Source organism: Garra rufa, chromosome 22 (genome assembly GCF_049309525.1).
Source record: "Garra rufa chromosome 22, GarRuf1.0, whole genome shotgun sequence".
Lineage (NCBI taxonomy): Eukaryota > Metazoa > Chordata > Actinopteri > Cypriniformes > Cyprinidae > Garra > Garra rufa.
The window spans coordinates 42639873-42652839 of NC_133382.1; the positions used below are offsets into that span (position 1 = coordinate 42639873).

The following is a 12967-nucleotide window of genomic DNA, read 5'->3' on the forward strand; positions in this document are numbered from 1 at the left end:
AAGGTGTTACAGGTGCCACAGACTCTTCTTCCTTTTTATCTTGGTTGCTTTCCTTAAAAGCAATGAAAATCCATGTTATATACAGGCCATTTTACAGAATTGATCCAAAAGAGTTGAAATGTCTTGGAAAAAAATGTCTTTCAAAAATTCTCATATTGTATTTTCAGAAAGTTTTGGAATATTTCTCCTCTCCCCAAATTTGCCACAACTGAAACAGCAATAATAATTGTATTAATATGGTTATACTGACCTAAGATTTTGCTTACATCTACATTGTAAATATATATTTTGGCTATTTTTTTTTTCCACCAGAGATAAAACAATGCCAATTACATTTTTTACAATATTTCAAGTGTAATTTATGAGATTTTTAATTTATGATTTTTATTTGATTTATTTTGAATCAAATTTTTCTTTGTAAAAGGCAAAAAATGTATAAAGTTAAGGATTCATTAGTTTGAATATACTTAAACTATCATAACATCTTAGTTGATAATTTAGTGTACTTTATTTTTGAAGTTTCGGTACTGTCAATTTTAGTTACTTTTGAACCTACACTGTAAAAAAAACACAATTTGTTGTTCAGTCAACTCAAATAAGTTTAGAAAACTTGAAATGTTAAGTTGTACTTAACATGTAAGTTGTAAATGACAACTTAGATATTCAAGTTGACTAAACAAAAAAATTAGTTTGTTAAACTTAAAAGCTGTGTTTGTTACCTGGCTGCTCTAAAATTTTAAGTTGAATCAACTCAAACATCTAAATTGTCACTTTTTAAAACTTTTCAAGTTGACTAAACTTTTTTTTTGAGTGGCCGGTAACAAATTAATTTAAGTTGACTCAGATTTTTTTTTTTTTTTTTACAGTGTTGTTCAAAGATGCTAATCAGCACATGGTTAGCTAACACAGTTCTGAACGGTGGTACACATATAAAAACTAAATGTTATGGAATAACTGCCAAAAAAAATTGCTTAATTGCAGAAAGGTGTTCGGTATGACATTCCTTTAAGTTACACAGTTTTTTCAGACTTTTGAACACATTTACCTCAAAATGATGGGGCCTATCTACTCACACATTGTAGCTATGAAAGAGAGGAACATAAAAATATTTTCTGGTCATAAATTTAGGGCTGTAGTTAAAATCCATCTTAGTCTCAGCCAATGGAATAAAACAGTAAGGACATGAAAATGTGGGATTTTTTTTAACATTAAGTTTAAAAATTTACAAAGAAAATATACAATAAATTTTTTGTTTAACTTCACTTTTTAAAAGAATCAAAAAGATACTTTTAAAAACAACAACAGAAATGATTTTAATATCATTTTCATTAGTTAAAAATTTAGGGCTTAGGGTTCAGGACAGCTACCTCCCAATATAAAAGTACCCAATAAATGCTGATTTTATATATATTAAACTTATTATTTTAAATACTGTTTTGGGTTTTAATAGATAATATTAAACATCTAAGATTTGCATACTTAAATTCGTTTTTAATGTGTTTTTTTAATTGTGGGACAGCAGTTTGCACCAATTCTGTAGAATGGCCCATATATGCAATACAACAATTATATATATATTTAGGAATTTGAATATGGGCACCTGCTTAACTCTAGCAGATACTCTGCGGTCCAGCACCTGCTGACGGCGACGCGCCTCCCAGTGCATGGCTGACATGTTACACCACCCGCTGGCCTGTAAGAGAGACCAAGTCAATGTGAAGTAATGTGAGACCATTTCCTGATTAATGAAATTCAAACCCAGATGCTGAGATGTTTCCTTTGTCACGACACTCATAAAGAAATAAACACTGAACTGATTTCTTAGCTGCTCATAAATGTTTACACTAGGCGGTAGCCTATATACAGTAAGGTAAACAAACAATTCATAATGTAGCAATGCAGTTTTAGAACATTTATTAGTCCTGTGGCTTTCATCTAGTGCAAGCCTGATACCGTTCCAGCACACATGTCTATAACATGCAATAATTTGTCCTAACTTAAGACAAACTACAAAGGCAAACTAAACAATAAGATCAAACGTTCTTAACAAAATGCCAAGAAGAGCTAATTTTGCAGAGCAGCGGAAACACTTTACCAAGTTGTGATGTTCTGCAGATAATTCCAAACCACAACGAACTCCACTGTTACGTCCTCCTCGGACGGCTTTGTTGGTTTCCAAGCAACGTTCAGCAATCACTCACAACGTGCTGACGCAACACAGTCCGACTGTAGCGCATGTTACGTCACTTTCAATGTTTATCATAATGGCAAACATTCATTAACATTATTAGAGGTGATTGAAAAGTCTGCAATAGACAGGTTGTAACATTTAGTTCACAGCCTTTTACTGTGTGAAACGTCAGTAGTTAGTCAGAAAAATATACACAAAATGCAACTACTTTTTTAAAAAGTATATTTCTGTAATGTGAAATCTATAAAAATGTGATTATTATGTGAGAAATTAAAAAAAAAATTGGACAGAGAGGAAAAAAACTGAAACGTTGTTCAAAACGTCATTGCGACTTTTATTTATTTATTTATTTATTTTTTCACAGACAAAAAAATATATTACAAACAATTGGTAGTTTTTAAATTATATTGAGATGTATAAATATATAAAAACGTGTTTTTGACTTCTGTAGACGTGCTTTTCGATACAAACAGCATTCGCAATCATGCATTTCATTGCATCGTGATTTTTTAATTTTTGTGTTTACTTTTTTATGGCTTTTGGTAAATAAAGTACAACACATTACAAGTGATAAATTCAACAAATAACAGGGTGAGGAAAAAAAATAAAATAATAGAGGACAGACAGAAAAAATAAAACATCATTGCAACTTATTAACTTTTTTATTAGGCCTATTTTTTGGTAGTTTGGTAATAAATTATTTTTTTTCTTTACTGCTAAGTTTAATTTTAGGCTTTCACTGTGAATATGTGACTCTTTACCACAAAACCAGTCATAAGTAGCATGGGTATATTTGTAGCAGTAGCCAAAAATACATTGTATGGATTAAAATGATCGATTTTCTTTAATGCCAAAAAGTATGTTTTTGTGATGTGTAAATCTATAAAAACGTGATTTTTGACTTCTGTATATGTACTTGTTTTATATAAACAGATCATCGTCAGTGTAGGCTATACGCATTTTGGTAAATAATGCAAATTCAACAAACTAATAAATAATAATACAGGAACAAAGAAAAAAGTTTGAAACGTTGTTTAAAACGTCATTGCAGCATATTGAAACATTTCACAGACAAAAAGATACAATATTTCCCACTAGGTAGTTTTTTAAATTATATTTCTGTGATGTGTAAATCCATAAAAACGTAATTTTTGACTTCTGTGGATGTACTTTCTGATACATTCAGAATTATCGCGAGAGCATTTTAAAAGTCATTGCAATTTACGTGTAAATACTTTAAAACCCCAAACTTCTCCAAGAGGTTCTCTCTGCATGCACAGACAAAACAAAGTTTCTTCGACTTGGTAAGTTTCGATGCCTCAGGCTCGCCACAAAGAGGTGCTGTTTGGGCAGGAAACAAACCGGACTTGACATTCGATATCAAGACGCCGAACAATCAAACGCTAGAGGGAGTAGCGAGGGAGGAATGAGGGGTTCATCTGACGTCACATGCGGGGATTGTTGTTCTTCTAGATCTTGCGCGCTCAGCTCCACTTTCATCTCTGAGGTCACTGGTATCGGAGGGGAAGAGAGACTCTGGGAAAAATGAGCATTGTTTTGAGTCGTGTGGATAGCCGGACGCCTGTGTTTTTAAAGTGAGACATGGTAACGATTCCTATTACGAGCTAAACACCTTTTAGGTAAGTGATGAAAATATTCACAGAGATTAAACAGCAAGAACGAGCTTTTCGTTCTTGCTACACTGCGGTTTTCGTTCTCAGCAATCTCAAGTATCTGCTTAATTTACTCGACAAAGCTGTTTTTGGTTTTAACTTTGAGTCTGTGATCTTTTTAATGCTTTCTAAAGTTGTTTCTAATAGGATTTCACTATTTCCAGTGTTTTTTTATAGTAGCAGATTTCATAGTTTTGACATTAGTGGTAATACTACTCAGACGTTGAAGTAACGTTACCCATAATTTCCATTTAAACGATATGGGTAAAAATGTAGTAATAAATCAGTCACAGTACAGAAAATTATCATAGCCATGTTACAATGTTTGTCTGAGGTTTATATCTGCCTTCTAAAACAAAGATAAAACTGTCTTTTTTTTTTAGAAATCTATTTCTGTTTAGACTGTTAAGAGGATTTAGTGCTGCAAATAAGCATACCGAACAACCTCACGGCACTCAATTATAGACAGTCTTTACTTACAAAAACATTATATGTTGTTTTTATTGCTAAGTTTACTTTTAACCTTTCATTGTGAATATGTGACCCTGGACCACAAAACCAGTCATAAGCAGCATGGGTATATTTGTAGCAAAAGCCAAAAATACATTGTATGGATTAAAATGATCGATTTTCTTTTATGCCAAAAATCATTAAGATATGTTCCATGAAGATATTTAGTAAATTTCCTACCATTAATATATCAGAACTTAATTTTTGATTAGTAATATGCATTGCTAAGAACTTGATTTGGACAATTTTAAAAGCGATTTTCTCACTATTTAGATTTTTTTCACCCTCAGATTCTAGATTTTCAAATAGTTGTATCTCAGCCAAATATTGTCCTATTCTAACAAACCATACATCAATGGAAAGCTTATTTATTTTTTATGATATCAAAGCATTTTGGCTAATTTAATATCTTTTACAGATATTTATTGTATAGAACCAAATACTTTGTCTGCTTTCGCTCAAAGGCAAAGTTGTAAATAACTTTCATATCTGTGATGATAATCAGCTTTTGTTTTTTTCTTTAATTAGGTTCCACACGGTGCCTCCGATCTTACAGCACCTCTTGTCTGTCTGCAGTACCTTTGAAGTAGGTGCAAATGCCAAACACTTAGACAAATCTGCTTCTCCTTACAAGAGGGTGAGAAAACCAAGTTGCCATGGGAAACCAGTTGACAGAGATTGCCCCCAATACACCGTTCCTGCCTAACTTCCAGTCCCTCCACGTTGTGGTCATAGGCTTGGACTCTGCAGGCAAAACCTCGCTTCTCTACAGACTGAAGCTGAAGGAATTTGTTGAAACTATCCCAACCAAGGGATTTAACACTGAGAAGATTAAGGTTCCCGTCGGAAATGGCCGTGCCATCACCTTCCAGGTGTGGGATGTGGGCGGTCAGGAGAAGCTTCGGCCTTTGTGGAAGTCCTACACACGGAGGACGGACGGCATGGTCTTTGTAGTGGATTCCACGGAGGTGGAGCGTATGGAGGAGGCTAAGGTGGAGTTGCACAAGATCACGCGAACGTCAGAGAACCAAGGAGTGCCGGTGCTGGTGTTGGCTAACAAACAGGACCTTCCAGTCGCACTGCCTGTTTCTGATGTGGAGAAGGTTTTGGCAGTACACGAACTGAGCGCCTCCACCCTACACCATGTGCAGGGATGCAGTGCGGTCGACGGGCAGGGGTTACAGCTCGGTTTGGAAAAACTCTATGATATGATCCTCAAACGAAAGAAAATGGTGAAGCACAGCAAGAAAAAAAGATGAGCTGAATGGGACAGCGTACTTTGCGAAGCTCCTCGGTTGTAGGATTTTCCAGCAAATCCCTGAATGAAGGAAATACTCCAGATGGCCCAGTGGTCAGGAGAAAACAGATTTGACCTTTATGTGTCACACAGTATTGAACTGCTTTCTTCCATGCCTAGTAATTGCTGTGCTGCTCCCCTTTGTAATCAAGGAATATGTGATAGCATTGATAGGCTGTAGTATCAGCAAAATTCAAGCCTACGTCCTTGCCTTTTTTCTTTTTTCATGCAAGAAAGAGACTAAATTATAGCTTGGCAACATTTTCACCAGACTTCAGACATTTTTTCCACAGACGTTAAGTTGATTGCTGGTGCCGATATAATACAAGGCCATATAAATGTTCACGCTACGCTAGTTGTGAAACTGAAGTCTTAAGCGAATCACTGAGATTCACTATTCACAGATCTACGTTTCAGTTGGAAAACCTGTTTGTTTTTACATGCTGTAAATAGTTTTTGTAATGCTGTAGAATTAATAAATTATAGACTGCTTTGACACAGTCAATGTTTCAAAAGCCACGTCTTTTATTTCTGAGGCTGAATGGTATTTCCTGAAATGGTAATTAGTCAAAAGTTTTTGAACAGTAAGATTTGTAATGTTTTTAAAGAAGTCTCTTCTGTTTACCAAGCCTGCATTTATTTGATCCAAAATACAAGCAGTAATATTGTGAAATATTTTTACTATTTAAAATAACTGTTTTCTATTTGAAAATATTTTAAAATGTAATTTATTCCTGTGATCAAAGCTACATTTTCAGCATAAATACTCCAGTCTTTAATGTCACATGATCCTTCAGAAATCATTCTAATATGCTGATTTTCTGTCCAAGAAACATATTACTATTATTATTATCATCAATATTTAAAACAGTTGGGTACGTTTTGTTTAGGATTCTCTCTTTGGAACAGAACGATCTAAAGATCAACATTTTTTGGATTTGGAAGAATTTATAGAAAATAATTGTTTTGTTTAGCAAGGAATGTTGCAAAGATTTCTATTTCAGATAAATGCTGTTCTTTTGAACTTTCTATTCATCAAAGAAACCTGAAAATATTCTACTCAGCTGTTTTCAACATAATAAATGTTTTTCAAATCAGAATATTGTGACTGAAGTAATGATGCCACAAAATATGCTTTGAACTCAGAAATAAATTACACTTTAAAATATATTCAAATAGAAAATATTTCAGAATTTTACAGTTTTTGCTGTACTTTGGATCAAAGAAATGCAGGCTTGGTGAGCAGAAGAGACTTCTTTAAAAAACATTAAAAATATTACAGTTCAAATACTTTTGACTGGTAGTGTTTCCTGCTCTGTACGTGCTGTTAGCCCTGAAAACAAAATCCCACTAATATATATGAAATAAGGTTTTAATTCGCTGTGATGAAAGTGAAAACGGCCCCTGTTAAACTATTAATAGACCAGGCATTCATGCTGATGTCATCTGTGTTCAGGGAGAGTATCCCACAGGAAATGCATTGATGCTGAAAGAACATTGTTTGATGCAACCTTGGTGTTATAGCCTAATCGGAAGCTGAGCTTAGAAATGGGCGGAAGCAACATTATATCACATTTGCTGCCACAATATACTAGATTTATTAAACAACCAAAGTGAGATGGCTGTAAATAGAGACAAAGGCATACAAAACAGAACGTATTCAATGCAGCAGTGGCATCTTTAATGTAAATCTAGTATTCTTTTGCCACTAGGATTGCATTGTTGTAGGACAGCAAATGGTTTTTGAATGTCCCGACCCCCACTATTGCACAGACACAAATCTATTTACTTTGCTATCAACTTCCCAGTGAAGCAGCTGCTTTGCTCTGATTGGATTAATTGGTGCTCTGGGTTTATGGTGAGCGAAATTGCATGAGGAAACTGAAACAGGGCTGATTTATGAGATCAGGGAATGTGGTAACTTAATAAGACTTCTAGGCCTCTGACAGGATGATATGTATTTGCCATTTTGATAATTGGTTTAGAATTAAAATATTTGTTTTAGTATATAACTTGTGTGTTTTTCAAAACAACATATGTGTTTTCTAAAGTACCAGTGCCTACTTTTCCAAACAATGGACTAAAATAGACTGAAATTCATCCGTCAATATCCAATATGCATCTGCTGTGCTGAAAGGGACACCACCAAGTTAAATGTTAAAGATTTCATTGATCTCTGTGGTCTACACCCTGCCTCCATCTCAGAAAACAGATGCTTGTCAGGGTTTCTGATCCACGACCTCTGGTTGTCAATACACTATGAGTATCACACGGGTGGAGCTCTGAAGACGAAGCCAAATGTCATGGTTTCAGTGGCATTTCGCCTAACTGGTTCTCTCAATGTTATCTTAAGAATGAGGCAAGTCGCCCTGCTGAGTCGGTTAATTAAGAAGTGGCACTGTCCTCCTCAGCTGAAGACAAACAGTAATCCTCTTTAAGAAGCCGGATTTAGTTATGTAAATGTTTGTCTAGGTATTTTACTACAATGAAGTGGATCTGAGTCTTGTAAAAAACAGTATTTTTAGGCTTAGATGTCCTTAAAAAGCAAAGATTAAAAGTATTATGTAACAAAAGCTGTTCCAAAGCATTCTAAATTGTTCATGTTCCCTCCGGTCAGCCATGCATGATGTCACATTGAGATGAGATGAGCAGTCATTGATAATGCACTGCTAGTACACCACTAAACAAGCCCTGTGGAGTATTTCCATGTTCGTGCTTGCAGCCTCTCCCAAACTATTAAGCCTTTCACGTTACACTCAACATTTATCTTTTGAGTAAATTCGCTGGAGACCTTCACGATGGAATTTTATCAGCGCTGCCGATAGGGTGTTCCATGTGGCTTTGTAAGCAGTGTTAAAATAACCAAAATCCGGGTGCCCATATTTAAGAAGAAAAAAAAAGTTTATTTACAGCAATGCAAGTTACAATCTGATGCTCCTCGGAACCTTGAATCAGTTTGGGTTATTAAACTTTTAAAACAACTTTAAAAACAAAAACAACTTTTAGATAAGGTTTTCTTTCTAAATCTATAACAAAATTTCCTAATCTTTTGAAGAATTTAATACTTTTTATTCAGCAATGATTTAGCAAAAAACTATGGAAGCCTGTTTCCGCCACTGAATTAAAAAAAAGGTAATTGCGACTTTTTATCTCACAATTCTGACTTTTTTTCACAGAATTGCATGATACAAACTCACAATTCCGTGTGAGATATAAAAAGAGTTGCGTGATATTAAAAAATGAACGTGCAATTCTGAGAAATAAAGCAATTGCGTGTTTATATCTCACAATTCTGAGAAAAAAATTCTTTGTATCTCTTGTAAAATTCTGACTTGATTTCTCACAGTTGTGAGTTTTTATCATGGAATTCTGACTTTATAACTCACAATTGCGAGTTTATATCACAATTCTCACTTTATAATTAGCAATTGTGAGTTTATGTCATGCAACTGACTATAACTCGCAATAGTGCGTTTTATATCATGCAATGACTCGCAATTACAATTATGACTCGCAATTGTGTTTATATCACGCAGTTCCCATAATGACTTGCAATTGTGAGTTTATCACGCAATTGTAACTATAACTCGCAATTGTGAGTTATATCATGTAATTCTTACTTTATAACTCGCAATTGTGAGTCTATCACGCAATTGTAACTATAACTCACAATTGTGAGTTTATCACACAATTATTACTATAACTCGCAATTGTGAGTTTATATCACGCAATTCCGATTATGACTCGCAATTGTTTATCGCGCTATTCTGACTGTAAATCGCAATTGTGAGTTTATATAATGCAATTCTGAGAAAAAAAAATCCAAATTGCGAGTTTATATCACACAAATCTGACTATAACTCACAATTGTGAGTTTATATCACGCAATTCTTACCTTATAACTCGCAATTGTGAGTTTATCACGCAATTCCGATTATGACTCACAATTGTGTTTATCGCGCTATTCTGACTGTAAATCACAATTGTGAGTTTATATAATGCAATTCTGAGAAAAAAATCCAAATTGCGAGTTTATATCACACAAATCTGACTATAACTCACAATTGCGAGTTTATATCACGCAATTCTTACCTTATAACTCGCAATTGTGAGTTTATCACGCAATTCCGATTATGACTCGCAATTGTGTTTATCGCGCTATTCTGACTATAAATCACAATTGTAAGTTTATATAATGCAAGTCTGAGAAAAAAATCCAAATTGCGAGTTTATATCACACAAATCTGACTATAACTCACAATTGTAAGTTTATATCACGCAATTCTTACCTTATAACTCGCAATTGTGAGTTTATCACGCAATTCCGATTATGACTCGCAATTGTGTTTATCGCGCTATTCTGACTATAAATCACAATTGTAAGTTTATATAATGCAAGTCTGAGAAAAAAATCCAAATTGCGAGTTTATATCTCGCAATTTTGAATTGTGACTTTATATCTTGCAATTCTGACTTTATAACTCCCAATTACAAGTTTGTATCACACAATTCTAAAAAAAGTTTGAATTGCGAGTTTATATCACGCAATTCTTACCTTATAACTCGCAATTGTGAGTTTATCACGCAATTCCGATTATGACTCGCAATTGTGTTTATCGCGCTATTCTGACTGTAAATCGCAATTGTGAGTTTATATAATGCAATTCTGAGAAAAAAATCCAAATTGCGAGTTTATATCACACAAATCTGACTATAACTCACAATTGTGAGTTTATATCACGCAATTCTTACCTTATAACTCGCAATTGTGAGTTTATCACGCAATTCCGATTATGACTCGCAATTGTGTTTATCGCGCTATTCTGACTGTAAATCGCAATTGTGAGTTTATATAATGCAATTCTGAGAAAAAAATCCAAATTGCGAGTTTATATCACAAATCTGACTATAACTCACAATTGTGAGTTTATATCACGCAATTCTTACCTTATAACTCGCAATTGTGAGTTTATCACGCAATTCCGATTATGACTCGCAATTGTGTTTATCGCGCTATTCTGACTATAAATCGCAATTGTGAGTTTATATAATGCAAGTCTGAGAAAAAAAATCCAAATTGCGAGTTTATATCTCGCAATTTTGAATTGTGACTTTATATCTTGCAATTCTGACTTTATAACTCCCAATTACAAGTTTGTATCACACAATTCTAAAAAAAGTTTGAATTGCGAGTTTATATCACGCAATTCTTACCTTATAACTCGCAATTGTGAGTTTATCACGCAATTCCGATTATGACTCGCAATTGTGTTTATCGCGCTATTCTGACTGTAAATCGCAATTGTGAGTTTATATAATGCAATTCTGAGAAAAAAAAATCCAAATTGCGAGTTTATATCACACAAATCTGACTATAACTCACAATTGTAAGTTTATATCACGCAATTCTTACCTTATAACTCGCAATTGTGAGTTTATCACGCAATTCCGTTTATGACTTGCAATTGTGTTTATCGCGCTATTCTGACTATAAATCGCAATTGTGAGTTTATATAATGCAATTCTGAGAAAAAAAAAATCCAAATTGCGAGTTTATATCACACAATTCTGACTATAACTCACAGTTGTTTATTTCACGCAATCCTGACTTCACAACTTACACCTCAGAATTCAGAGAAAAAAAGTCAGAAATGCGAGTTTGTATCACGCAGTTATGAGAAGAAAAATTGAGAATTGTGAGATAAAAAGTCGCATAACATTTTTCCTCCGGCAGTAAATTGTTGCCTCGTTCTATGTATGACGTACTGACACAAAGTTCAAATGATTTGCAACGGTTGCTTGTCGTGTCCGGTGTATACAGCCAAGCTGCTGTGGCGTGACGTAACAGGACAACTGTCGCGTCTGGTGTAGACACTAAAAAATATTACAAAAATATCCACAAACATGTTAAGCAGCACAAGCATTTTCAACATTAAAAATAAAAAGAAATGTTTCTTGAGCACCAAGTCAACTTTCTATGATTCTATGCTGCTGAATAAATTACCTTTTTAAATATATCAAAATTGAAAATAGCTTTAAATTCTAATAATATTCTACAATATTACTCTTTTTACTGTATTTTTGAGCAGCCTTGGTGAGCATAAAAATCTTACCCACCCCAAAACCTTTAAATGGTATTGTATATCTGTGGTGTAGAGCACTGTAAGCTGATATTTTAATTGAGGTTATTAATAACTAACTAAATAACTAAGGGGTTTTGGCCTGCTATAACCCTTCATATTATTTGAACACTATAAATACAAAGGCTTAGACAGCATCTGAAATAAAACAAATCAACAAATTTGAATCCTTCGTCTAACAGAATGTCAAATTGGAAAGTCATTATTTAAGCATATCCCATGTCTACTGTGTCTAAAACCCTATAAGGATCTGGATGTTGGTGAAATGATCTGTCGATGTGTTGTTGGACACAGACCCAAGTATAGCAGGGGGAGCCTCTGGGATTATGAAAGGATTAAGAAGGGGAATCACAAGATGGCAGGTGCATGCTACAAACATGTCACATCCATCAGAGTGGTTCCCCACAGTATTTCCAGTCACTGTACAACCCTTTATTCTCATTTATTCCAATCTAGAATGGAAATAGAGCTCTAATTGTAATTTACATACAAAACAACAGTAACAGTTACAGTTTACATCATTATGTGCAGCTGCGAAAGCACTCTATTTTTAAATCTAGTCTAGATTACAGGACAATAACATCAAAGCTGCCATTCTGGGATGCAATTTTGGCCTCATTCCGGCTGTAATTTCACACATCACAAAAATAAGAGCGCATAGGTGCTTGGGGAGACCCTTCAGTGGAATAGCTGGCAAATCAAACGGCCCAGACGTTCTTATTTGTCACCTCAGCAACTGTGAGCGTGTAACCATGGGTGACCTCAGAGAGCTGCGCAGGACCTTTTAATTGCCTTTGTGACCGGGTATGTATTTCATGTGGGGGTGACAGAGGGGGCAGAGCGGGATATAGAGTATTAATGGCTACTGTGTCTCTTAAGATCTCCAAAACTCTTTATTGCTAAATCTAATATTGTGTTGAAGACACCTCACGGGTCTGGAAGAGATTCAATGCAGTAGGATTGTAAGACCGCCTCTCACACTGGGGGATGTGAATGTGTTTATCGTTTAACCGTTGTTGTCAGGAGGTGGGGATCTCTCTAGCCAGCACTATTTTCCACAGGCTCATAAAGCTGCCACTGGGACTGAGATGAGAAAGCGTCCTGGGGAGTGGGATTGCCGAGAACCCAACACAGTCCCAGGGCAAGATAGCGTGGG

The 12967-nt window shown here is 34.8% G+C and overlaps 1 protein-coding gene across 1 annotated transcript; it reads left to right on the plus strand.

Moving 5' to 3' along the window:
* The first annotated feature begins 3697 nt into the window (after positions 1-3697).
* On the plus strand, positions 3698-6171 carry LOC141297744 (ADP-ribosylation factor-like protein 4D). The gene is made up of 2 exons (XM_073828191.1): positions 3698-3831; positions 4903-6171. Exon 2 carries the CDS (start codon positions 5031-5033, stop codon positions 5631-5633), a length of 603 nt encoding a protein of 200 aa, XP_073684292.1. The 5' UTR covers positions 3698-3831; positions 4903-5030; the 3' UTR covers positions 5634-6171.
* The last annotated feature ends 6796 nt before the right edge of the window (positions 6172-12967 follow it).

What these genes read in the sequence shown, in the direction of transcription:
- LOC141297744 (XM_073828191.1), top strand. Translation starts at nt 5,031, where the DNA reads ATGGGAAACCAGTTGACAGAGATTGCCCCCAATACACCGTTCCTGCCT.